This window comes from Moschus berezovskii, chromosome 27, assembly GCF_049115385.1.
Source record: "Moschus berezovskii isolate FMDL1 chromosome 27, NW_MosBer_1.0, whole genome shotgun sequence".
Taxonomy (NCBI): Eukaryota; Metazoa; Chordata; class Mammalia; order Artiodactyla; family Moschidae; genus Moschus; species Moschus berezovskii.
The window spans coordinates 31,895,313-31,918,505 of NC_142486.1; the positions used below are offsets into that span (position 1 = coordinate 31,895,313).

A 23,193-nucleotide genomic window follows, 5' to 3' on the forward strand; every position below is an offset into this window, starting at 1 on the left:
GCTGCACACGACTGAGTGACACACACACAGACACACACACACACACACACAGACACACACATAGACACACACAACATTTAAATGTCATCCTCAGAATACACTGAACTGTTAACTAAAGACTCACTCCCTTCTTTCACCTTTAGGAATTCCTGAGTGTAGTTGACAGCAAACTTTGTGACATTAGTCTTCTAAGGAACACTTTTGGAAAATAACCATTGCAGCAAATTATTTTTAATAGAAATTGATGAGAGGAAGTAATTCCCATGTAGGGTCCCTCTCCTCCACCAGGTGGCGTTTTGTGGTGCTGCTATTTGCTGGGACAATCCTATCAGGACACAAAAAGGTCCCTTCATGAATAAAGCTGTTTTGGAGCACTTTTCTGTTAGATTATCAAACTTTATACAACATCAAGAGATCTGAAAGGTAGGATTTTCTTATCCTGTAAGTGACATTCTTAAAGTCATTGAAAAAACAGGGAGCTGGGACTTCCCTGGCAGTGCAGTGGCTAAGACTCTGCACTCCCAACACAGGGGCCCCAGGTTTGATCCATGGTTAGAAAACTGGATCTCACATGGCTGCAACTAAGAGTTCACATGCCATAACTAAGAAACAAATAAATAAATATTTTTTAAAAGACCAACAACCATTAAAAAAAAAAAAACACGAAAAATCAAGGGACTGACTTCTTAGGCAAGGTTGACTCTGAGATTACTGTATTTCCTCAAGTTCCTGGATCTAACTCTTGGAAGTTTGGATCAGGCATTGGGTTTAACAGTTCTCCATCAATGAAACAGGTTCTTGATCAGTTGGTTTTCTCAGATAATAGATTATTGAGTTTTAATGAGTACTGATTAGTGAGTATTGTTGTCACTATACTCACTTAGAGAGAGAAATCTTTTTCTAACTAACTAACTGCTGGTGATCTGAGGCCTTTTGGGTACTGATTAATACATGTTAGAGTAAACATATTAGGAATTCCATACTTCTTTATTCCCATTTAAAAATGACTTTTAATTTTATTGCTATTATTTTAGCAAGGATATGATCGTATTTCATAGGAAATGCTTTTATTCCCATTATGACATCTCCTCAGCCTTGTAAGTGCTGCTCAGTTCAGTTCAGTCGCTCAGTCATGTCCGACTCTTCGTGACCCCGTGGACTGCACCACGCCAGGCCTCCCTGTCCATCACCAACTCCCTGCTAGGTAAGCAGCGCTGCTAGATAAGCACTAAGCCTGAAACCAGACATTCCTGTTCTTGAGTTAGATTCAGAAGCATGACTTATTAATTCAGAGAACTTTGGAGGGTCTATTTTGTACTCCAGCTATGAAGAAGAGTAGCACTTCTTACCATCCATAGTGCCCCCATAAGGTGGCCCTCAGGTGGGCTTGTTCACAGAGCGAGTGCAGTAACACATCTGTGACAGGCTTTGTTGGAGCACGGAGGTGTGGGGTGTGCGAGTCAAGTCAGGGAAGACTGGAGGTGGGCGGGGCTTCCCAGGAGGGTGAGGGGTCAGGAACAAGACAGTGAGGATGAGGAAAGAGAGAGCGGAAGACAGGTGGAGCTGAGAGCAGCAGAAAGTGTGCGGAGAGCTCAGAAACAAGCTTAGTGGTCGCTGGCAGATACTCTGATTCCTTGGACCCGTGTGTTTGAAAAATTTCACTGTCTTTACTTTCTAATTGTTTTGTGGTATTGTCTGTCTTTTTTAAGTTTACCTGTTTTATGAGTGTGTATGTATATGTGTTTTTGTTGTTGTGTTTGGGGGGTTTTCTCTTTGGCCACGCTGTGTGGCATGTGGGATCCCAGTTCCCAGACCAGAGATGGAACCTGTGCCCCCTGCAGTGGAAGCATGGATTCTTAACCTCTGGACCGCCAGGGAAATCCCTGTCTGTGTGTGTTTCGATTTTTTATTCTATTTTTTCAGGGTTGTTGGGGGTTTCTGGTGGGGTTTTTTGTTGTTGTTGTTTTAAGCTGAAATAAGACTCCTAGGCAAAGAACCCAAAACATTAAAATCTTGAAAACCTCTCAGGGATCACCTTCTATAATAAAGTCACACACTTACAGTGAAGCTGTTCGGTTCAGACAAACCCAGCTCTGGCCTCCACTTGACTACTTGTTATGTAACATTGAGCATGATAAGCTGATGCTGAACAGAGCACTTTACCTGGACAATCCAATCTTCACTGCCACTCTTTGAAGTAGGATGTTATCTTCTCAGTGTGACTATCTCTGTTGAGGAGATGAGGCTTGGGAGAGGTTGCTAACAGACCCCAGGTCACTGTGAGGCAGAACAGTGGCTCTTCAGAGATGTCCACATTCTAACCCCAGGACCTGTGAATATGTTACATTGCATGACAAGAGGAAATGGAGGTTGCATGTGGATTTAAGTTGCTAATCAGCTGACATTGAGAAAGGGAGGTTATCTTGGAGTATCTGAGTGGACCCAAGATAATCAGAACAGTTCTTAAAAGTGGAATTGAGAGGCCAAGAACAGTGTCAGAGTGATCCAGTGAGAGAAGGACTTGTTTGGCCATTGCTGGTTTTGAAGACGGAAGGGGCCACAAACCAAGGAATGAGGTAGCCTCTGAAAGGTAGGAAAGGCAAGGAGATGGATTCTCCCCTGCAGCCTCTGGAAGGAACACTCCTTGCTGACACCTTGATTTTAGCCCAATGAGGCCCGTTTTAGACTTCAGCCTCCAAGCTGTAAGATATTTTTTAGAGCTACTAAATTAGTGAGTAATTTGTTACAGCAGTAACAGCGACTTAATATAGTCATGTGCAGTAAGTGAGGAGTGCGACAGGAACCACAGCCACATCACTTCCATCTGCCTCTGCTCTGCTGGGATGAGGAGGTGGTGATTCTCACCTCCCAGGCTTTGCTCACAATCGTGCTTAAAATGCAGTGCATCGCCCTAGTTAGTATCTGCCTTCCTAATTTTTCACATCCTAGCCGAAGTCCTGTGGGAGCTGTAGATACTGCCCAGTCAGCGCGACATCTGGCGCTCTGTAGACATGGAGTGGAGATTTCTGTCCACCGGCTCCTTTCTTGGGACTCCTGCTGCGCTCCTTGGCTGTGGCTCCCACTTAGCAACCAACCTTGTTTTCTGATTTTCTCCTCGACTTCAGTGGCATCTTCTTAGCTTGTAGTCTAGTGACTGGTTGTGTTAGTGGCAGGTGTCCTGTGTGACCACGACTTACTCTTCAGGTTCCCCATCTGCAGCATAAGGGAGCTTTGCCCTGGTTGCCTCTGAAGGAGACTTCAGCTTGGAAATGCTCTGGCCCACGGCCTGTTTTTTTTTTTTAGACCTGGCAGCTCAGAATTATTTTTATTTTTGTAAAACATGATAAAAAAACAGAAATATATATATGACACTAATGCTAGATCCCGAGTGCAGCATAAGAGGGGATGGAGGAGGCATTTCTAAGGAGATAATGTTTCGTTAGTGAAGTCTTTCCCTCCCTGAGGCTTTTTTTAAAAGAGAAACTTAATTGAAATACATACAAGAGATGTATTCAAACTGATCATTTGAATATTATGCTTTGACTATAGGAGAACAGTGGTGTGAGGGTGTTTATGGTCGTGTTAGTGTGTAGGGCAGCACCTGTTAGTGTGTAGGACAGCGCCTGGTGTCGGTGTGTAGGACGGTGCCTGCTGGTGTGTAGGACGGCGCCTGGTGTCGGTGTGTAGGACAGCGCCTGGTGTTGGTGTGTAGGACGGTGCCTGCTGGTGTGTAGGGCAGTGCCTGTTGTCGGGGTGTAGGGCAGTGCCTGTTGTTGGGGTGTAGGACGGTGCCTGTTTAGATCTATAGTTTATGTTCCCCTCAAATGATGAATTTGGAATGATGTTTTTCTTTCCCTCCTTCCTGACTCACGAGTAAAAGGAAAATCACTGCTAAGAAGTTACATGTTTACTTGAAGTTTAGCAGTATTTTGGCAAGCACCAGAATATGCATACTGTGTCTATGGTGCCCAAATGCCAGACTTTTTTCTACATAATTGCTTTGTTCTTAGGATTTTGAGGGAGTTGCCTGGTGGTCTGGTGGTTAGGATTCTGTGCTTTCGTTGCCATGGGCTGGGGTCAGTCCCTGGTTGGGGAACTGAGATCTAGTAAGCCATGCCGCATAGCCAAAAAAAAAGAAATTGACGATATAACAAATCTCAGAGTCACGGTTCTGTGGGAAAGATGCCAGCCGTACCTATAGTTCATACACTGAAGACAAACATTCCTATACAGTTGCATTTCTTTGCAGATTTTTTTATTTTGGTGAATGCATGCAGCATTGGAAGTGCGTGAAGTCATCATCTGGTGGCTGATGCCGAGTCACTGCAGTGGAAACGCTAAGTAACCTTGGAGGGGCTGTTGTTATCCCTGTTAATACAATCCTGTCATCTTCTTTTTTCTTGCTTGTCCAAAACCTTGGAAAGAAGAGTGGGAAAGCAGAAGTTAATAAAAATGTCAGAGTATAAAGTAAAGTGAGAATTGTTGGAGGCATAGAAGGGACCACAATACAGGTTTTGCCTTTGGGAATGTGACCACTTCCCAGAGTAAAGAATTGAGAGAAATTTTCCCAGAGAGTATATAACTTCTTAGCCTTGTAGGTTAAAACCTATGTGACTTAATCCAGTGGTACTCAGTTTTGAAGAATATCATGGTTTATTTGTTAGCAGTGTTCTGTATTGGTATTTTTCTCAATTTGGTGTTCCATTTTGCCCTGAGATCCCTGAGAGATTAAGCTCACACAGAAGCCTCCTGGAGAGCAGATGGTCGGTCCCAAGGTGAAAATTTCCATTCAGTTCCAGCATGTCTGCTCATTCTTTCAGTGTGTCCTTGGGTACCTTGCTTTGTAGGACACCAAATGATGTTTAATGTAGACCTCTGAGAGAATTTCAGAAGCTCGGCCGTTTATACCCAGAGTCCCAAGGTCTAGGTACCTTTTCCTTTCTGAAGGAGAGAGTGGGACACATTCTAAAAATAACCATTCTCTGCTATTTAGAGAGGTTTTCATGAAAAAACATCTTGTCTTATGTGTCCTTCCCAGATAACTGTCCATTATTAAGACTTACTGGCTGCTGGACTTATCTGAGGCTAATCTTCTTCCTGAGTTACATGAATCTTGCTTTTTCGTCATGGTCACCTTGGCATAGTTCAGAAGAACTTTAACATGAACCACAGAGATACTTTAAAATTTTCTAGTGGCTGCATTAAAATTGAAGAAGAAAGGTGAAATCAGTTGAATAATTTATATTTTATTTACCCCAGTTATTAGCATTTCAACATGTAATCAGCATAAAAACTGTTGAGATATTTTACATTTTTTTAACCAAGTCTTTTATACGTAACAGCACACTCCAATTCAGATGCTAAGTGTTCATTGGAAATACTTGATCTGTATTTAGATTTCATACAATTTATAGCTGAAAAAGTGTTTTACATATCAAATAGTTTTATATTGTTTCATTTTGTGTATTTATTTTTATTGAAATATACTTTTTTTATAATATTAGTTTAAGATTGCAAACTCATCTTTTGAATGTTTTTTTATAACTGAGTTGAGTATCACAAATTAGATTAAATAAAGTCAAATAAAGTAAAAAATTTAGTCCCTCAGTTGCTCATATTTCAAGTACTTGTTGGCCACATGTGGTTAGTGGCTCCCACTTAGGAGCATGCACTTAGGACCTAGGCTCATTATCCCGGTGTCCTAGGAAGAAGCAATTATACCCTAAGATACTGAGTCTCCTGCAGGCGCCTCCCTGAGCTAATGCTTCAGTGCCCTCCTGGTAGTCTGTTAGTTGGTGAGTGTGAATTGTGTAGCTTTGCTTCTGGCAAGATGTTTATTACTAATTTGAAAGCAGTTAAACATTTATTAGTGGAAAATCTGAAAAAAATATAAAATTGAATCATTGTGCTGTGCACCTGAAACTCATCCTGGATTATGAATCAACCATGCTTCAATAAAAAGGGGAACAAAAAACCTTTTACTAACAAAAGGAACTAATTTTTGTTCTTTTCTGGAATGTTTGAGAATTTTAATATTTTTCCTCACTGAGGTCTTGCCTTAGAATGTATGCAGTTTACCTTAATACCGAACTGAAGTTTTAATGTTAAAAATTGAATTTAAAGCAGTGGTTTTAAGCAATAAAAGTAGTCTGATATTAAAACATTATGCAGTGACCGAAAACAAAAACCCCTGATGCACACCAGAAAGCTCACAAGTGAGCCAGGTGAGTCTGAATGGAAACCAGATGGAATGTCAGGTCTTTCCATCCTCCGTGTGTCCTTGGTGGTCGCCAGGAGGTAAATGGTGAAGTGGTACGTAGAAGGTCAGTGAAAGCCCCACCCAGAGGGGTGAGGGAAGCAGGGGTAGAGCACTGTGTGAATGACAGAAAAGAACCCCAAGCTCATGAAAGGTAGCGAGGGGTAAACCTGCAGTAAGTGCTGAAGATAGACAAGGTTTCATGGATCAAAGCAAGGCTGTTTGTTCCTCAAAGCACGCAAACAGCAAAGCACCATGGTACATTCATTCCACTCGTCCCATGTCTCATGGGGAGCCTGGCGGTGGCTGTGTGCCCAGTAGGTTGCCGTGTAGCTAAGGGAGACCAGACTGAGGACTCAGCAGCTTCTGCAGCAGACAGTAGACAAGCCAGTCTTCTTGCTGTGGTCTTGATGTCTGTGTGACCAGCTGCAGAAACTGCCCAGTAACTCCTGGTCTCACCCAGATGTTCTTTCAGGATGTCATTGCATGTTGCGGTAGTCTTTCTGACACCTTTCCCTGGATGGTTAATAGACTGTAGCTGGCTGGTCACCTGGCTAACAGAATTTATTAAGATTTTATTATTATTATGAATTGAATAGGATCATGCCATTGTTGGACCCACTGATGGGGGAAGGGAGAGCATAGTTCTGAATTTGTTTTTTATATTCAGTACATTCAGAATCCTCAGTTAAAATATTAAAGCTTCATTCATTTTGGGACAAAGTTATTCATTTTATAATTGACAAAGACCCCTATTGTAGAAAGCCCTGGAGCCTTCCTGACAGAATGTTCTGGATATGGAGATGAGAAGTGTTATTTTCGTGTGTCATTCTTACACTGTGAACTTTGCCTGCTAATTCAAGTGCTTCTTAAACACAGAAGACTGCACAGATAAACTGCTTCTTCCAGCAAGATTGCCGCTATTTGAAGGAACTTTTAAAATGTGTGATTTTTGTAAATTTCTGTGTGAAAAATAAACTTTTGAAATTGTAATATGTTTGGGCGTGTTAAAATCTGCCCCATGCAGGCGGCTGTCCATTCTTATGAATGCAGCTAAGCTGGTTTTTGAATGGCCCCTTTCAGCTTTTGAGTCAGGCTGTCACTCCTGATTCCTCTGCTCCAGTAAATCATGTTGGTGACTTTGGCGGACTCTCAAATGAGTTTCCTACTGGCTGCTTCTCCTTCACCCCTCTCTCTATTGGGCGGTCTGCCAAGATTGAGCCTACTGCTGGATGGAGGAGGGTGGTGTGTTTGCCTCTACCAGTGCATTTCCCCTCCTGGGTCCTGCTTTTTCTTCCAGCAGCTTTGGAATCTGAACTTATATGTTATGCCTTTTTTTTTTTTTAATTTCAAATTTGAACCAGTTTTATAGCTGCAGAAATGTTGCGTGGATGGATGGATCCGGAGTTTCCTAAAGCCCTACCTTCACCTAGCTCCCCTCCAGTGTTAACATGATTTAACCATTTGTGGTGGTGCTTTTGTCAAAACTAAAAAATAAACGTTGGTCCAGTGTGAAGGTCTGTAAACCGCAGACCTTATTTGAGTTTTGCCGCTGTTTTCAGTAACGTCTGTTTTCCATTCCAGGATTCAGTCTGGGATCCTGCATCGCAGCTAATTATTTTTTCTCCTCAGTCTCCTCCTATGACAGTTCCTCACTCTTTTCTTACTTTCCATGACATGGACACTTTTGAAAAATACCGGTTGTTTATTTTGTTGCTCAGATTGTTCCAGCTTTGGCCATTAGTCTCTTGGGTTGGTGCCTGTGTCCCTTGAACAGATTCTCCTCTTTTTATGAGCACTTCTTTCCTGACTCAACAAGATGTTTCAGGCTCATCTTGTACTGCCTTTGCCCCAGCTCTGGGATCAGCTTCTTTTCCAAGAAGCCCCAGATCCTTTTTATTGGAGAATGACATTTAGAAACCCAGTTCTGGGGCTTCTTGATATTCAGTGTCATTACTTCTAGGCCCTTTCAGCGGGGAGAGAGCTCAGACATGTATGTGTTTATTCCTACGCACACGCATGCCTCTGTTCTGTATCTATTATCTGTGTCTTAAGTCATAAGTTTATACTAAAAGTTGTAAGTTTATTCTAATTTCCTCTGATTCCAGTCTAACGCTGCAGAGTTTACTTTAAGTCTCCTCTCTTCGTCTGTGACTCTTTCTCTTTCCCTGAGAAGCCTGGCTCTCGCTGTCTTGACAGTATCCAGTCAAGACACTGTTTGCAGCTCTTCTCTGGTTCAGTTCTCTGTCCTCACCCACCACCCCCCGCCGACTGAGGTGTGCGGCGTTTGCAGTGCCGGCAGGCGTGTCTGTTAGTGCTTGTGTTCCGCACTGGATCCACACGTGGTGGCTGGTGTCATGAGTCTAGTGTTTGATCGTGAAGGCTGTGGAACCTCACTGTGGTTCTAAGTCTGGTGCTGAGAGGAAGGTTAGGCTGCCTCACTCCCATTCTCTGGCTCCCATTGCCCACCCCGCCCCGCCCTTTGCCATCCACCCTATATATAAGACTTTCCTGTCATTTTGGGCTTATTCTTCTTGTGTTTCTTTGGTTCTGTGCCATTTTCAACTCATCAGGTTTGTGTTAGATTGTCCAGCCTGGTGTGAGGGACATGGCCACTCTCGCCTCATCCTCAGTAGTCGCTCCTTCTCTGAGAGGAAGAGTGGGCTTGTGTGAGTAAGCTAGAAGCTTCGTGTGTTTACTTAGATGTCGCTTGGTAACATTTTAAGGTTTTTTTTTGCTCTGTAAATAACGATGCAGTGAACATCTCTGTGCACAGGACACTTTAAAGTGATTTCGCCTTATTTTCATAAGATAGAGTCAGAGCTTCCCAGGTGGCGCAGTGGTAAAGAATCCACCTGCCAGTGCAGGAGACACGAGAGACATGGGTTCGATTCCTGGGTCAGGAAGATCCCCTGGAGAAGGAAATGGCAACCCACTCCGGTATTCTTGTCTGGAAAATTCCACGGACAGAGGAGCCTGGCGGGCTCCAGTCCATGGGTCACAAAGGGTCAGACAGGACTGAGCGACTGAGTGTAGCACACGATGTTTAACTGCTGTCTCACTCAACCTCTGCCTGCAAAGCGGAGAGGGGGCAGGAAAAAATGCACCTCTTCCTGCATCGTTTTATCCACCCTCTTCTAATACTACATATTTTAGTCAGCTTTTAATCACACAAATATTACATTAAATATACTCCTTAGGGGGAAAAAGAAAGCTTCACACATAAGGATCAAGTCCCCTTTGATCTCCAACCCCCAACACAAAACAGTTTTTATTATCCTTTCAGATTGTGTATACATCTGTAACCATATGTGCCTGTGGGAGAAAACATACTTTATAAGTGTGAGGGATTTTTCCACATAAAAGGTACACTATGTCTTTGCTTTTTTACTCACATGTGTCTTAGAAAATCTATTCAGGCTGTATAGATTGCCCTGCCCCACAGTTTTCAACATCTGCAGGCCATTCCTTGGTGACTGCCCTCAGGTATAACTCTCACGGGACATGTGTAGGCACCAAAAAGTGGATTGGGGGCTGCAGGCCTTGTCCGGGTTCCATCGTGGACAGCACAGCAGATTGCGCTCCCAGGTGTCTGCCAGTCTGCCTTTTCCACTAGTGCAGCGGAGCACTCATTTCTTTACTGGTCATCAATATCTGGTACTTCCTATGTCTCAGATCTGGGACATTTTGAAGGTGAAAAGTGGCAATTGTGTTTTCATTTGCTTTCCTCCGAAATAGGTTAAGTGCACAGTTAGTTAGCCTCTGACATTTCCTTTTCTGTGATTTGCCCATTTTTAACTATTTTATTTTTGTTAGTAATTCATATGAGTTCCTTGTATATGCTAGATTGATTCATGTAACTAACATTTATTGCTGAAGAGATCAATACACGTATGCCCAGATGCTGCTGTAGCTGCTGAGGTAAACAGCAATAAAAAAGGTTTTAAGAGGAAGTTGGACCAAAGAAAATCTAAATAAATCAGTAGGATTATGTAAATGTTAGTAAGTGCTGTTAAAAGCTTAGAGTAATGGTAAAGAGAAGGCTTGAGTCAGGAGGGAGCCTTGGTGTCCCCTTACAGAACATCCTCTCGTGTTTTTGTCTGGAAGCAGGTGGTCAAGGAAGCCTTCTCAGAGAAAGTGGGGTGGGAGATGTGAATGATGAGAAGGAACTGGCATGGAAATGTCCAGACAGAGAGAATAGCATGTGCCTGGGCTCTCAGGTGAGGCTCGTGAGTAGGGGAACAGGGACCGAAACAGTGCAGGTCCTAGTCAGAGGCAGGTACTCGGGAGGAGACACGCGATCTGTTTTAGGAGGTGGTTTCTTCGGCTCCTCCTTTTCGGTCTAGGCTAGGTGGCCAAAAAGAGCTTTGCTCCGGGGAAATTTGTGTCTCAAGATTTGATCATTGGGTTTTGTGGTTGTTTTAAGGCATAGGCTTTTTCTTTTTAATAAAGGAAAATTTTCTGTTTCAGATTACCTAGGAACAGTACGATTTGGGGTTATCACAAATAAGCATCTTGCGAAACTGGTATCCTTAGTACACTCTGGAAGTGTGTATTTACATAGACATTTCAACACATCACTTGTAAGTATTTTAAAATCACGTTTCTATTAGCGCAGTGGTTCTTAACCTTGTTTAGATCATAGACTTCTTTGAGAACTGGGTGAAACCTGTAGATGCTGTCTCTAGGAGAGTGCACATGGTTTTATATGGAAACCGAGTCCCCTCAGCCCCTTCTAGAGCCCAGTGCCCCAGAGCTCTCAGATTTAACAGCTAGAAATTCTGTTTATATTCTTAGATTTTGATGCAGCCTTGTTAGCTTTCCTTCTTGGATGAAATTGCAAAATTGCTGTATTGGAGAAGTGTTCCTCTGGGACCATGTTCTCAAAGGTTAAGGTTCCATTGGGCGATATCCTTTGTTCATTTGTTCCATTTATCAAGAGTAGTAACGTGTCATGCTTTTCTCCTTTAGCTGATGAGATGGATTTGGAAGTCTTGACAAGTCACAGTGAGAAGCTGGTGGCTTCCTGCCCCAGAGCGCCTCGGTTTTCCATTGTTGTCTTTGTTCCCTGATTTTATTTGCTTGTTGGTGGACTGGCCCCAACTTAGCTATTTCTGAGCTTCTGACCTGTGCTGTGCTTAGTCCTGTTCTTCTGCTCTGTTTGTTGCTACTTCCTCAGCCCCAGCGCTGAGTTTATTTTCTTCAGTGTTTTCTCTCTCTAGCTTCGTTGATAGTGTCAGTGACTTACAGGTTGAGTGAGGACCCGAACCCCCATACCCAGTGTACCCAGCCTTTAAACCCATGCTGCCCTCGGCTCAGCGTACAAGGCTCTTGCCTGTGGAGGGACTGCTGAGGGACCCTCCCCGTGGCCAGTCTCCCTGGCTTCTACCTTTCTCTAGTAACCCAGCTGACTTTACTTCTTGCAGTTTATATTCCTAAAGTCAAATATTTTCCATGTTTTCTAGATAGAAATGTTCATGAAGACAATTAACATTTTTTTCCACCTCCCACCATCCCACTCAGAATCAAAATCTGACGGTTTCTCCTGTCGCCCGCCTATTCTCCTTGTGCCTCTGTCTTAAGTTTCTGTGGACTTCATATGCTTCTGCCGTCTGTCATTCTTCTTCATCCTTCTTTTGTAACATGCTTTACAAGCAACGTATATCATGTTTATGTATAGTCGTGGGTACTGAGAAAGAAGTTTAAAATAGATGGCGAAAAGAAGATAGGACTATGAGAAAGATACTGAAAAAGATTCTGAATTCATGATGTCAATTCCATAGTTTTTAAGGGTGGCTCATTGACAGAGCAGCAGAACTCCTTTCAGTAAATGAAATATTAATGGGATACCAGTATTTTTTTTTTTATATAAAAAGTGGACATCTTTTTTATAAAAGCAGTGGACATCTTGTTGTAAGTCAATTTAAACCTCTATTTGGGGAAGTATAAAATATCTTATTTTGTGGAACTCTCCAAGCATTTTGGGGGAGTTTTGTTTGAAACCCTGTAATTTATATCATTGGAATTTCAAAAATAATTTTATGTTGACATAATTTGTTAGAGAAAAAGCAAAAAAATCTAGGCATATCTCTCCTTAATTCTGCACACATAAAGTATGATCCGTGGCCTTGTATACAAGTTCTAGGTCACTCAGGGTTTCATGCAAATATTTGTTGAGTTCCTGCTCTGTGCCAGGTATTCTTGTCCTTGTGGTGGGGAATGGGGGTAGGGAGACAGGTGAGCAAGGCAGATAGAAACTTCTGCCCTAACAGCGTCCCCAGGAACAAGGGGAACATGATTTTCCCAAGGATAAAATGACCCCTGACTCCATCATTTCTGTTTCCTTAGCAATCACTTTATGCAGGAAGGTAGAGGTCACTGTTGCCAGCAGCAGGCAGGGAAACTTATTTGTTAATAGATAAACAAATTCATCTTTTCTGCCTAAAGGGGCAAAGATGAATCCCATGATCTGAAAGTCCCCTCTCATAGCAGCTTTTGCTTTCCAAACCACTTGTGAGGAGGCGCCCTGTCTGGAGGGGGAGAGCCCGAGTGCTGCTGCCCAGGCCACTCTGAGCCTCGTTTTCCTCCCTGGTGAAGAGAGGTCTGAGGCCGGGCAGGGGTGGTGCTGCGGTCCCGCCTTGCCTCTTATGTTTGTGCATTTGTCCTTCCCAGGTCTTTCCCAGGGAGGTCATCAACTACACCGCCGAGAACATCTATAAGTGGGCCTTAGAAAACCGAGAGACGCTCTTCCGATGGCTGCGGCCGCACGGCGGCAAGAGTCTCCTGCTGAACAACGAGCTGAAGAAAGGACCAGCACTTTTCTTATTCATACCTTTTAATCCCTTAGCCGAGAGTCACCCTTTGATAGATGAGGTAAGAGCCACAGTGGGAAGAGGCTTCTCTGTCCCACCATCAGAGTGGTTACCCTTACTCGCTGAGTGGCTGCTGCGTTTCATGGTGCCACTCCTTCCTGTAAGTGGGCAGGAGAGCCTGTACCTTCTTGGTTGGGACCCACCATGGCCTCTCCGGCCACATTACTGACAGTGTCTCAGGTCTGGGTGAGGTGGAGCAGACTGGGCGGTCAAACCAGGCCTCTTTGGAGACGGGCCAGATTCCCTCTTCCTGCGGCGACTAATGTTCGGGAAAGGTGGAGGGGGTGGACAGCACAGGTTTAGTGTGGCCTTGAGGGTGCTGTCATCACAGGCATTTGGCCAGGCTGGTGGCCCTGACCACACTTAGTCCAGCAGTGGCAGGGTGACCTTGGGATCCTGTGTTTTCCTAACCCTTCTGTGGCTCACAAGAGCGGTTTTCAGAGCCGATCGTCATCAGAAGTCAGCCCCTTCCGCCTGCCTCTTCTGCGTGCGTTGCCTGTCTCTGGGTGTGAGTTTATTTTATGTATGGATCGTTCGGAGGCACTTAGAGAGAGCAGTAACAATCAGCAGAGAGCGCCTGGGATTGCTCAATTGGGTTTACTGGGGGTTAAATTTTTTCCTTCCCTCCAGAGATCCCTTAATTGGCCAAAACCAATTTCAGAGAGTCCGTGAGCCACTGGCCAGGCTCACCAGATGCTGCTTCTCCTGGGCCCTCTCAGGAGCCTTCCTGAGGGGACGGGGAGGCATGACCCTCGCCAGGCCAGGCCCCTCCCACGGCTACTCTGGAGCCTCTTTGCTGACATGATTCATCCCCGCTGGGGGCCTGCTGAGTGGACGCTGCTCCCGTGGCTTAGAGGAGGGAGGAAGAGGAAGTGAAATGACTCTGTCGGTTCTCTGATTAGGGAGGACTTGAAGTAATAAGATTTCATTTCTTTGGAAAATCTTCACTACACAGTTATTTTATGAACTAAGACACTCTTCCTTTACTAAGAAGCTCTAGTATTAACAGTTCTTAAAGTTGTTTGTAGTAAATGTGGGGTTTTCAACCAGCCATCCCCTGGTATCCATGGGGGTTTGGTTGCAGGACCCCCGCATACACCAAAGTCCAAACATGCTCAAGTTCTGAATTATAAAATGGCATAGTATTTACATATAACCTGTGCACGTCGTCCTGTATGTTTTAAATCATCTCTGAGATTACTTATAATCCCTATACCTAATACTGTGTAAGTGACGGTGTTAGTTGCTCAGTTGTGTCTGATTCTTTGCGACCCCTTGAACCGTAGCATGCCAGGCTCCTCTGTCCTGGGGATTTCTCAGGTCAGAATACTGGGGTGGGTTGCCATGCCCTCCTCCAGGGGATCTTTCTGACCAAGGGATCAAACCCCCATCTTGTACGTCTCAATACCATATAAATGCTGTATAAATAGTTGCCTGTGTGCAGTGAACTTAAGCTTTGTTTTCTGGAATTTTTTCCCCCAAATATTTTTGATCCATGTTGTTTGAATTGCAGATACAGGATATGAAGGGCTGACTGTAGTTGAATTTTTGTGGCTTTGGTGGGGTCCTGGGGGTGGTGATCTGTTATGTCTTTGAATATAAAGTAGTACCCAGATGGGGCAAGAGGGCAGCTGGGCTCTTTATTAATCACATTGGCTTGAACTTTCAGTATCATGTGCTGTGGGACCCTTGAGCTTTAGGAAGGGCTGAGATATTCTTGTGTGTACATGTGTGTAGGGGAGGGGGTACTGAAACACGGGTTTTATCATCTAAAGTAACCTTCTTTATGCCCAGGAACTAGTCCAACAATTTGTTTTTCTGTACAAACACATGTGTCTTAAATTTGTCCATAAGTATCATGTGTTATAAACTGTGGGTTTTCTTTTAAATTGGAGAAGTACTTTTACACACACATGCACACACACTCACCCTCTTTAATGAAACAAAATCCTAAGTGACTTAACACCCTTTAGCTAACCATGGCAGGATTTGACCAAGTTAGCACAGTTCTGTTTTAGGGAGTATGAGTGCCTCTGGGTTAGAATGACTTGCTCGTCTTCTGCATTAAACTGGGATGGTATAGGGTGGTGAAAGCACCTGAGTTTGGAAATGGAAGAGTCCTGGAATGAAACTTGAGTCTAAATGGCTAACACTGATCTCAGGGTGAAGCGGACCATCTCACCAAGAAGCAAGAGTGTGTACATCCCCCTGAGATGCCTTCCGTTCACCAGGTGTTTATCAAGCCTTTGTTACGTGCCTGGCTCTGGGCGAGGCTCGGGGGGACAGCAGGATAAATCAAGCCCAGTCCTGCCCGTGAGGATCCCTGAGTCTGTGGGGAAGAGGGGTATCTCGACAGACAATTGTGAGGCTCTCTGGGAAGGACTTCTGGGACCATAAAAATGCAGAACCTGCCTCTCCCCAGGTTGGAGTAGGGTTGCCTTTACTGTGTAGGGTCTTGGGGAGAGTGTTGAGGTTTGTCAGGTGGAGGAGGCTCTGACCAACCAGAAAGGCAGACTTGGGTAAGACTGTGTTTGGTTTTACCCTCCAGATAAGGGGAACCATTGAATGTCATTTGGCAAAGGAGCCTCATGCTTTGGGTGGCATTTTTAAAAATAAGGGGTGGCAGTGTAGAGGCTCAGTAGGCGGGAGGAGAGAATGGCGGTCTGTGAGGAGTGAGGCCTAGTCGAGGCAGTGGCCATGAGGATGCAAAAGGATGCTGCCCAAGTCAGTGCTGGCTTGACTGGGGGCGTGGGTGACGTGGAGGAGAAACCGAGGGCTGGCTGATGTTTCTGGTTTGATGGTGACATTTTCCAGAGAGGGTGGTGCAGGAGCAGGAAGGCAAAATGGAGGAGTATGGTTTAGAACAGGTTGAATTCGTGAGCTCCTCTGGTGCATTAATTTATTTGGAAACATAGATGCCGGGAAATAGATGATCTACTCATTAGGTGCTTGGCAAGTTTTTTTAGGCTGCTGCTGCTGCTAAGTCACTTCAGTTGTGTCCGACTCTGTGTGACCCCGTAGATGGCCTCCTACCAGGTTCCCCCATCCCTGGGATTCTCCAGGCAAGAACACTGGAGTGGGATGCCATTTCCTTCTCTTTTTTTAGGCTAAACTGTTATATTTCAGAGGAGGAATGAAGACTCCTCTGGAGGAGTTTAAGGATGTAAAGAAAAGTGACTCAGCTGGGTGTTCAGACTTAGATTCTGTTCCTGGTTCTTCGACGACCCAGATGTGTCTTGTGGGGTGAGCTGCTTCACCCCATCACGTGATAGGCTAAGATATCTCCCTCTAAGACCCCTTCTGTCTCTGAACAGGTGGTTCAGTATTTGTTAACAGAGTGACATGATCTGAGATGTGACCCAGACCTCTTTATTAATAGCTGTAGGTGTGACAGCTTCCTGTTTATTGCTGTTTCCGGCCAGGGCTCTTCCTTCTGAATCAGACAGGATGCTCTCCAGGTCTGTGGGCCCCAGGGTCAGTCCCTTGGCTCCCTACCCGCCCCCATGCCTCTCACGAGCTCCACCCTGTGTTTCAGATCACCGAAGTGGCCTTGGAGTACAACAACTGTCACGGGGACCAGGTGGTGGAGCGGCTCCTCCAGCACCTGCGACGAGTGGACGCCCCGGTGTTCAAGTCCCTGGCACCCGAGCCCCCAGCCCGGCTATCAGACCCGCCGCTGATAACAGCGTCACCCTGCTGCAACACGGTGGTGCTGCCGCGGTGGCACTCCATCTCCAGAACCCACAATGTGTGTGAACTGTGTGTCAACCAGACAGCCGGTGGCCTCAGGCCGAGCTCGGTCAGCGTGCCCCAGTGCAGCTTCTTCGAGATGGCAGCAGCTCTGGATTCTTTCTACCTCAAGGAGCAGACCTTTTATCATGTGACATCAGACAGCATAGAATGCAGCAATTTTCTAAGTTTCTACAGCCCTTTCAGCTACTACACTGCATGTTGCAGGACCATAAGCAGGAGCATGGCGGGCTTCATTGATTCTGAACAAGGTGTCTTTGAAACCCCGCCCATTGCATTTTCTCCCCTGGAGAAGAAGTGCGAGGTTGAGAGCCCGGGCTCTGTTCCTCACATTGAGGAGAACAGGTATCTCTTTCCTGAACTGGAGGTGAATAGCTCGAGCTTCACAGGCCTGAGCTGCAGAACCAACAAGACCCTAAACATCTACCTTCTGGACTCTAATCTGTTCTGGTTGTACGCAGAGAGGCTGGGTGCTCCAAGCGCCGCACGGGTGAAGGAGTTTGCTGCAATCGTTGACGTGAAAGAAGAGTCTCACTATATCTTGGATCCAAAACAGGCTCTTATGAAGTTCACCCTAGGTACCATGGGCTATTTCCTTCCCCAAGCCTAACGCTTTCCTTAACTTTCCATAGGTGACTGTTATTTAGGGATATCATGACGATTGGCTCTTATTAGCTCATTTTAAATCTTCACACTGCAGTTGTAATTTTAAAAGAAGCTAATTTTGTCCGTTAAATGAAACGGAAACTCCCTAACTTCAAATTCTGGATAAGCTGATCACTTAGCCCTTGGGGGCTAAGAGTCCAGCGTCCCAGATTGGCAGTACCTGCCGCATTTCCAAGGTGGGAACCTGGCCACAGTGATGACAGTTTGGTGGCAAGGGGGTCTGGTGGTAACTCCCCTGGGGCTGATGAACAGCCCTGGCAGGAGCTTCACAGAAAGCAGTAGAATGATAGAACCACCTGGCCCCCTTTTTGTCTTGGAGGTTTAACTACATATCGGGGCCACCAGACCTAATTTGTTCTGCTGCTCTTTTTTAGCAAAAGTTGAGGAATACTGCTTGACCTTGGGTGCCTCGATGGTAACAAGCAAGTGTCAAGTGCAATGAACAAGTGTCAGACTGCAAACCAGCAAGACCCACTTTGAGGGCAGGGCTGGGAAGAGGGTAAATCACCGTTGTGGGAAAGCACCCGAGCTTGCCCTTAGAGCCTGGCAGCAGCAGAGACCCAGCCCACGTGTCCTGTTCCCAGGGCTTCGCTAACATCCTTGATGTGCACACAAGGAAGTGAGAATCAAAAGCTGTGTTAGTTCAGCCTCGTTGGAACCACGGGGGAAAGCCGGCGTTTGCCAAGTGGAGACAGGAGGAATGTGGTGGGGAGGGCAACCTTTAGTTTCCAAGTTTTGGAGAGCATGAAATGAAGAAACTCAAAGCCTTTAAATAGTAGTCACTGTAGGTGCTGTCTTTTAAGTCCAGGTGAAGCTTGTTTCTTACATGAGATGCATTTGAAAAGGCTGATGTAAATGGTAATTTATTTTTCCTAAATCAAATTATATACTAAAATGTGAAGCCTCCTGAGTGTGTAGAGGAGCCCCGTGAATAGTCACTTAATGAAGTGCGTCCACTTTTGATATCACACCTTGCTCCTCTTTCATGTTGCCTGAAGTTACGTTTTGCTCTACTGAGTTTTCTTAAAATGAAACAAGCCTGTATTTTTAAAATAAGCGTTGATTGGATTTTCCTGCCTCCTGTGCTGATACTCAAGCATTCAGTGAGCATGATGGGTGCACCCTGAATTTAAGGGTGATCTGAAAGAAGCCGCCTTCTGATTTCTTTTCATCTTCTGTATGTACTCTGAAACATCTAGTTCTGTTGTTCTCTGTCCTGTGGTTGGTGACAAAATTTGTCAGAGTCCTCATACAAAAACATCCACTGTGTTGTTATGGAGAGGTGACTCTGAAGTCAGCCGTCTCTGGGGCAGTTTCAAAATTCAGCCCTCATTCAAATTAGTGAACAGTTCTGGGTTTTATGTTTCAAAAATCAACTAAGTGTCATTCAGATGTTGATGACTGATTCTCTTTAGTATTCACTCAACCTTCTTCCCTTCTTCCTTCCTCCACGGAGCCTGTCATTGTTCACTAGGACCTCAGAATGGAGAGAGAAGAAAAAAAAATGAAACTCAGATTAGTGCTGCTTCAGATGAAACAAAGGAATCTGAAGACATAGTTGTTGGTGGAGAGAGTAAGACTGTTGGTTCAAGTTAGGGTTTTGGATTATTTATGGGTCTTATTTATGCTGTTTTCCCACTAAATATAGATGTTTATTTCACTTACCATTTTAATTAAAGAAGAAACTTGAGGAGCTTTAGTAAAGGAAGCACAAACCATAGCTCCTCACCCTCAGATGAACGGTTGTTTGAGCACCTCCCACCTTACAGTGGCTTGTGCAGTTACTGCATCGGTAGTCAGGCTTAAAGGTCTCGGGACTGTAGGCTGAAATCTTAACGGTGACTCGTTGATGACTTACCCAGTCTCTGGTGTCTTGTGGACCAGTGTTAGAAACAAAGAGCGTCGAATTCCTAGCCCCGTGCACGGTAGACCGTGGAACTCTGAGCAGTGCTTTGTTAGCTAAAGTGCTGTCTGCTGAGTTACTACAGCCAATGCGACCCCCGGTCCCCTCCTGTGTGGATTTTGTTCAGAGTTCTGCCTGTACATAAAGTGTTAAAAATGTGGGCCTGTGAAGTCAGCCCAGTTTTTAAAGTGTGTAGTTTAAAGTGGGCCAGCTACTCTCCTTGTACCAAGAGAAGAGCTGATCTCATTTTCTCTTTATTTTTAGAGTCTTTCATTCAAAACTTCAGCGTTCTCTACAGTCCCCTGAAAAGGCATCTTATTGGAAGTGACTCTACCCAGTTCACTTCTCGGCGTTTAATCACTGAAGTGACGACTGACACCTTCTGGGAAGTAGTCCTTCAGAAACAGGTATGGAATCGAGTGAGACAGAAATCAAGCCATCTGTACCTATTAAAATAATTTCCACAGCTGCAATCACGGGTGGAGCAGTTGGTACTGACGTACAGAAGACTGGCCACGTGACAGCCTTACTGCAGAACGTGCGTGAATTACATGGTGCTTTTGTGATCGCAAAACATCCTTAAAAATACATGATTGAAAACACCAAAAGATCAGAGACTTCCCTGGTGGTCCAGGGGCTAAGACTGAGCTCCCAGTGCAGCGGGCCTCCCAGTTCCCTTGTCAGGGAACTGGATCCCATTTGTCACAACTAAGAGACCCAGTGCAGCCAAATAAATATTTTTAAAAAATACCCAGAGATCAAGTTTTCACTGTACTTTGTGCGTGAGCAGCATTTATGGAATGCCTGCCAGGCTCTAAGGACAGTGAGGACCCCAGAAGCCCAGTAACAGCCAACTTCTTCCCACAGGATGTGTTGCTACTTTACTATGCACAGTGGTGCGGCTTCTGTCCAGCCCTCAATCACGTCTTCATCCAGCTAGCTCGGCTCCTGCCCTCAGACACGTTCACTGTGGCGAGGTAAGGAAGCCCGTGCAGCCGCATGCTGGGCTGGGTGCCTGTCATTGCTCTTGCTTCCAGCTTAGCCACGTGGCTTGCAACGGTCTGCATGTTTTCTGTGGACTTGGGTAAGACTGGGTTGATTGTCAGCTGGAAGCTGTGGGCAAAACCTCATTGGCGCCAGTCTTCCTGGTGAATACTGAGTGTTCCTTGCATGATGTTGAGTGTGTTCAGCCCTGATCAAGTTCATCGGAGCACGAGGGTGTTTCTGTGGGAGCAGTGCTGACCTGTTTGCTTAGACAGCCCCCCAAGTGGCCAGCTTTCTGGAATATACATCACTGGGGCCTTGGCCCAGCCAAAGGGGGCCAATCTCTGACATACTGTCAACAGCCCTGGGACCTGGAGCAAATCTCTCCAGCAGGCCTTGTTTCCCTCCTCATTCCTGAAAGGAAGAAGGAAGATTGGCTGATACTCACGTGGTGGTCTAGTTGTGTGATTCCATGGCACTGTATGTGGGTTCTTCAGTAAACAAATAAATTTTAAATCACTGTTTTGTAAAAACAATGCTCAAAGAGTTTTTGGATGAGGTAGTAGGCAGTTCGGAGGGACGATTATTTAAATTTAAGCTGTAACTTCTTTCTCCCTCCTCCCCAAGAAAACTGCTTCAGATGGGTAGAATTAAATATAAGAGATCAAATCAGAGAAAATGACAGAAAATAGAATATTGGATTTGCTGGTTGCTTCGAGGGGTGGAAACTTGCCAAATGGTGAAAGAAAGATGAACAGATTTCACTAGAAAAATGTACAACGAAAATACAGAAAACCGACTTACAAAAGGACAAAAACTGTATTTTCCAGCACATATGTCTTTCCTTTTGTGTATGCCGTAAGTAATGATTTAGAGCCATACTAGAGGAGTTACTGTGCTGTGAGACTTTTATATATACACGTTATCTGACTTAATCCTTAGGACAGTCAGTGGAACAGGTGTGATCACCACTGTCTTTCTACTGAGGACGAATCTGAGGCACAGAAATATCAGGCAGCTTGCCCAGAGTCAAGCAATCTGTAAATAAGGGATCAGGATTCAGAATCAGGCCTTCATACTTCAGACTCTGAGAAGTTAGAGTGGTTTAAGAAAACCGCTGAGAGCAAAATGTGGTTTGTACACATAGTGGAATATTATTCAGCCTTAAAAATTTTAGGAAGGACGTTCTGTAACATGGGTGCACTTTGAGGATGTTCATGCTAAGTGAAATGAGACACAGAAGGACAAACACTGTGCGGTTTCCCTTGCGCGAGGCCCCTGGAGTAGTCAGAGTCATCGAGGTAGAAAGCAGAATGGTGGTTACCGAGGGGTGCGGGAAGGATGGGAGTCTTTGTCAAGTGGGGGCAGTTCCTGTTCTGCGGGATGAAAGAGCTTGAGACAGGTGGTGGTGATGGTTACACAGCGTTATGAAAGCACGGTGCACTTAGAGCTGGTTAAGATGTACGTGTTGTGTTACGTATATTTTACCACAGAGGAAGAGGGGGTTGGAGGGAGAAACAGCTGAGAAGGACTGCAGTCTGAAAGAAAGGTCACAGAACAGACTTTCCACCTAAGAGGAAAGAGCGAATAAACAAGTAGGGAGGTGATAATCTAGTAAATGCAAATTAAAACAGTAACAAGATGTCATTTACGTTTACTAATGAATGCTCTTGAGTGGTACAGTCTTTTTTGTTTGTTTGTTTTTGTTTTGGCCACATCATGTGACTTCCAGGTCCTGACCAGGGATCAAACCCAGTCCCCAGGGCAGTGAAAGCACAGAGTCCTAACCACTAGACCGCCAGGGAATTCTCATTGGTAGGATTTTGTGTTGATAAAATCAAATGAAATTGTCACAGTCACATGTAGCTAATAGAGACAGCAAATTGGCATAAGCTTTTGGAAAACATTTTAGCACCATTTGTAAGAGGTCGCAAAAATGGTTTTATACTTTTGACCCAGTTAATTTCACTTTGGGGAATTAAGGAAATGGGACTCCCAGAGAAGCATGTGCTCATCATTGCAGCGTTATTTATATCTGACAGGATAAAAATGGTTATTACATAAATTATGGTTGAGCATTTGATGGAATTTTTACCCCTTCCTTAGAATAATGCTCTTCATACAGTTGATTTTGAAAAGAATAGAATGTGAAATATGACTGCTTCTCTTCACAGTGTGTCGGCACAGACACCAGAACTTGAATGAGAATGGCAAGAGGTCCTGATTAGCCCAGTGGGATTCTGAGGGGATGTTTACAAATATATTTTTCTGATTTTACAGTTTAGTTTTTCCTTGAAGTAAAAAATCAGGAGAAAAAGTATTTGATTATAAACCTCTTGCTTAAAAAATAGGACTGATGTTCTCTGTAGCCTCTCAGAAGGGGAGGCGGGAGTGCTGTGTTGTTAGTGAAGCTATTTAAAACTGTTATGATTTGATTTTGTCTTTTTTTTTTTAAAGTGAATTTCATCCTTCTGGACAAATGCATGGCACTGATTTCTCCCGCTCCCAATTATACGTTCTGAAAACTTCTGTTGAGTTAATGATTCAGAACATTTCCATCTTTTGTATGTACTGTTTGTGAATACTGACACCTGGCCTAGCGGGCCTTCTTCGGTCTGCTTCCTCCTCCTAGGATGTTCCTTTTGCTTCAGCTGAGCAGTCCCGGGGCGAGTGGGGAGGCCCTCCTGCAGGTCGGCTGAAGAGGTGCCTCTACCTAGTTCAGCAGAAAGCAAGTGAACAGGTTGGGTAATTTAGCCCAGATG

General features: G+C 44.7%; 1 protein-coding gene across 2 annotated transcripts in view; it reads left to right on the forward strand.

Annotated features, from left to right (window-relative positions):
• TXNDC11 (thioredoxin domain containing 11) overlaps positions 1-23,193 on the forward strand; it is a 61,387-nt gene that overhangs the window by 32,942 nt on the left and 5,252 nt on the right. For both annotated transcript variants that reach the window (XM_055409508.2, XM_088833091.1), the window contains 5 exons: positions 10,727-10,839; positions 12,929-13,129; positions 16,664-17,456; positions 19,712-19,854; positions 20,315-20,424. In XM_055409508.2, coding sequence (XP_055265483.1) covers positions 10,727-10,839; positions 12,929-13,129; positions 16,664-17,456; positions 19,712-19,854; positions 20,315-20,424 — 1,360 coding nt within the window. The remainder of the gene's footprint in view (positions 1-10,726; positions 10,840-12,928; positions 13,130-16,663; positions 17,457-19,711; positions 19,855-20,314; positions 20,425-23,193) is intronic.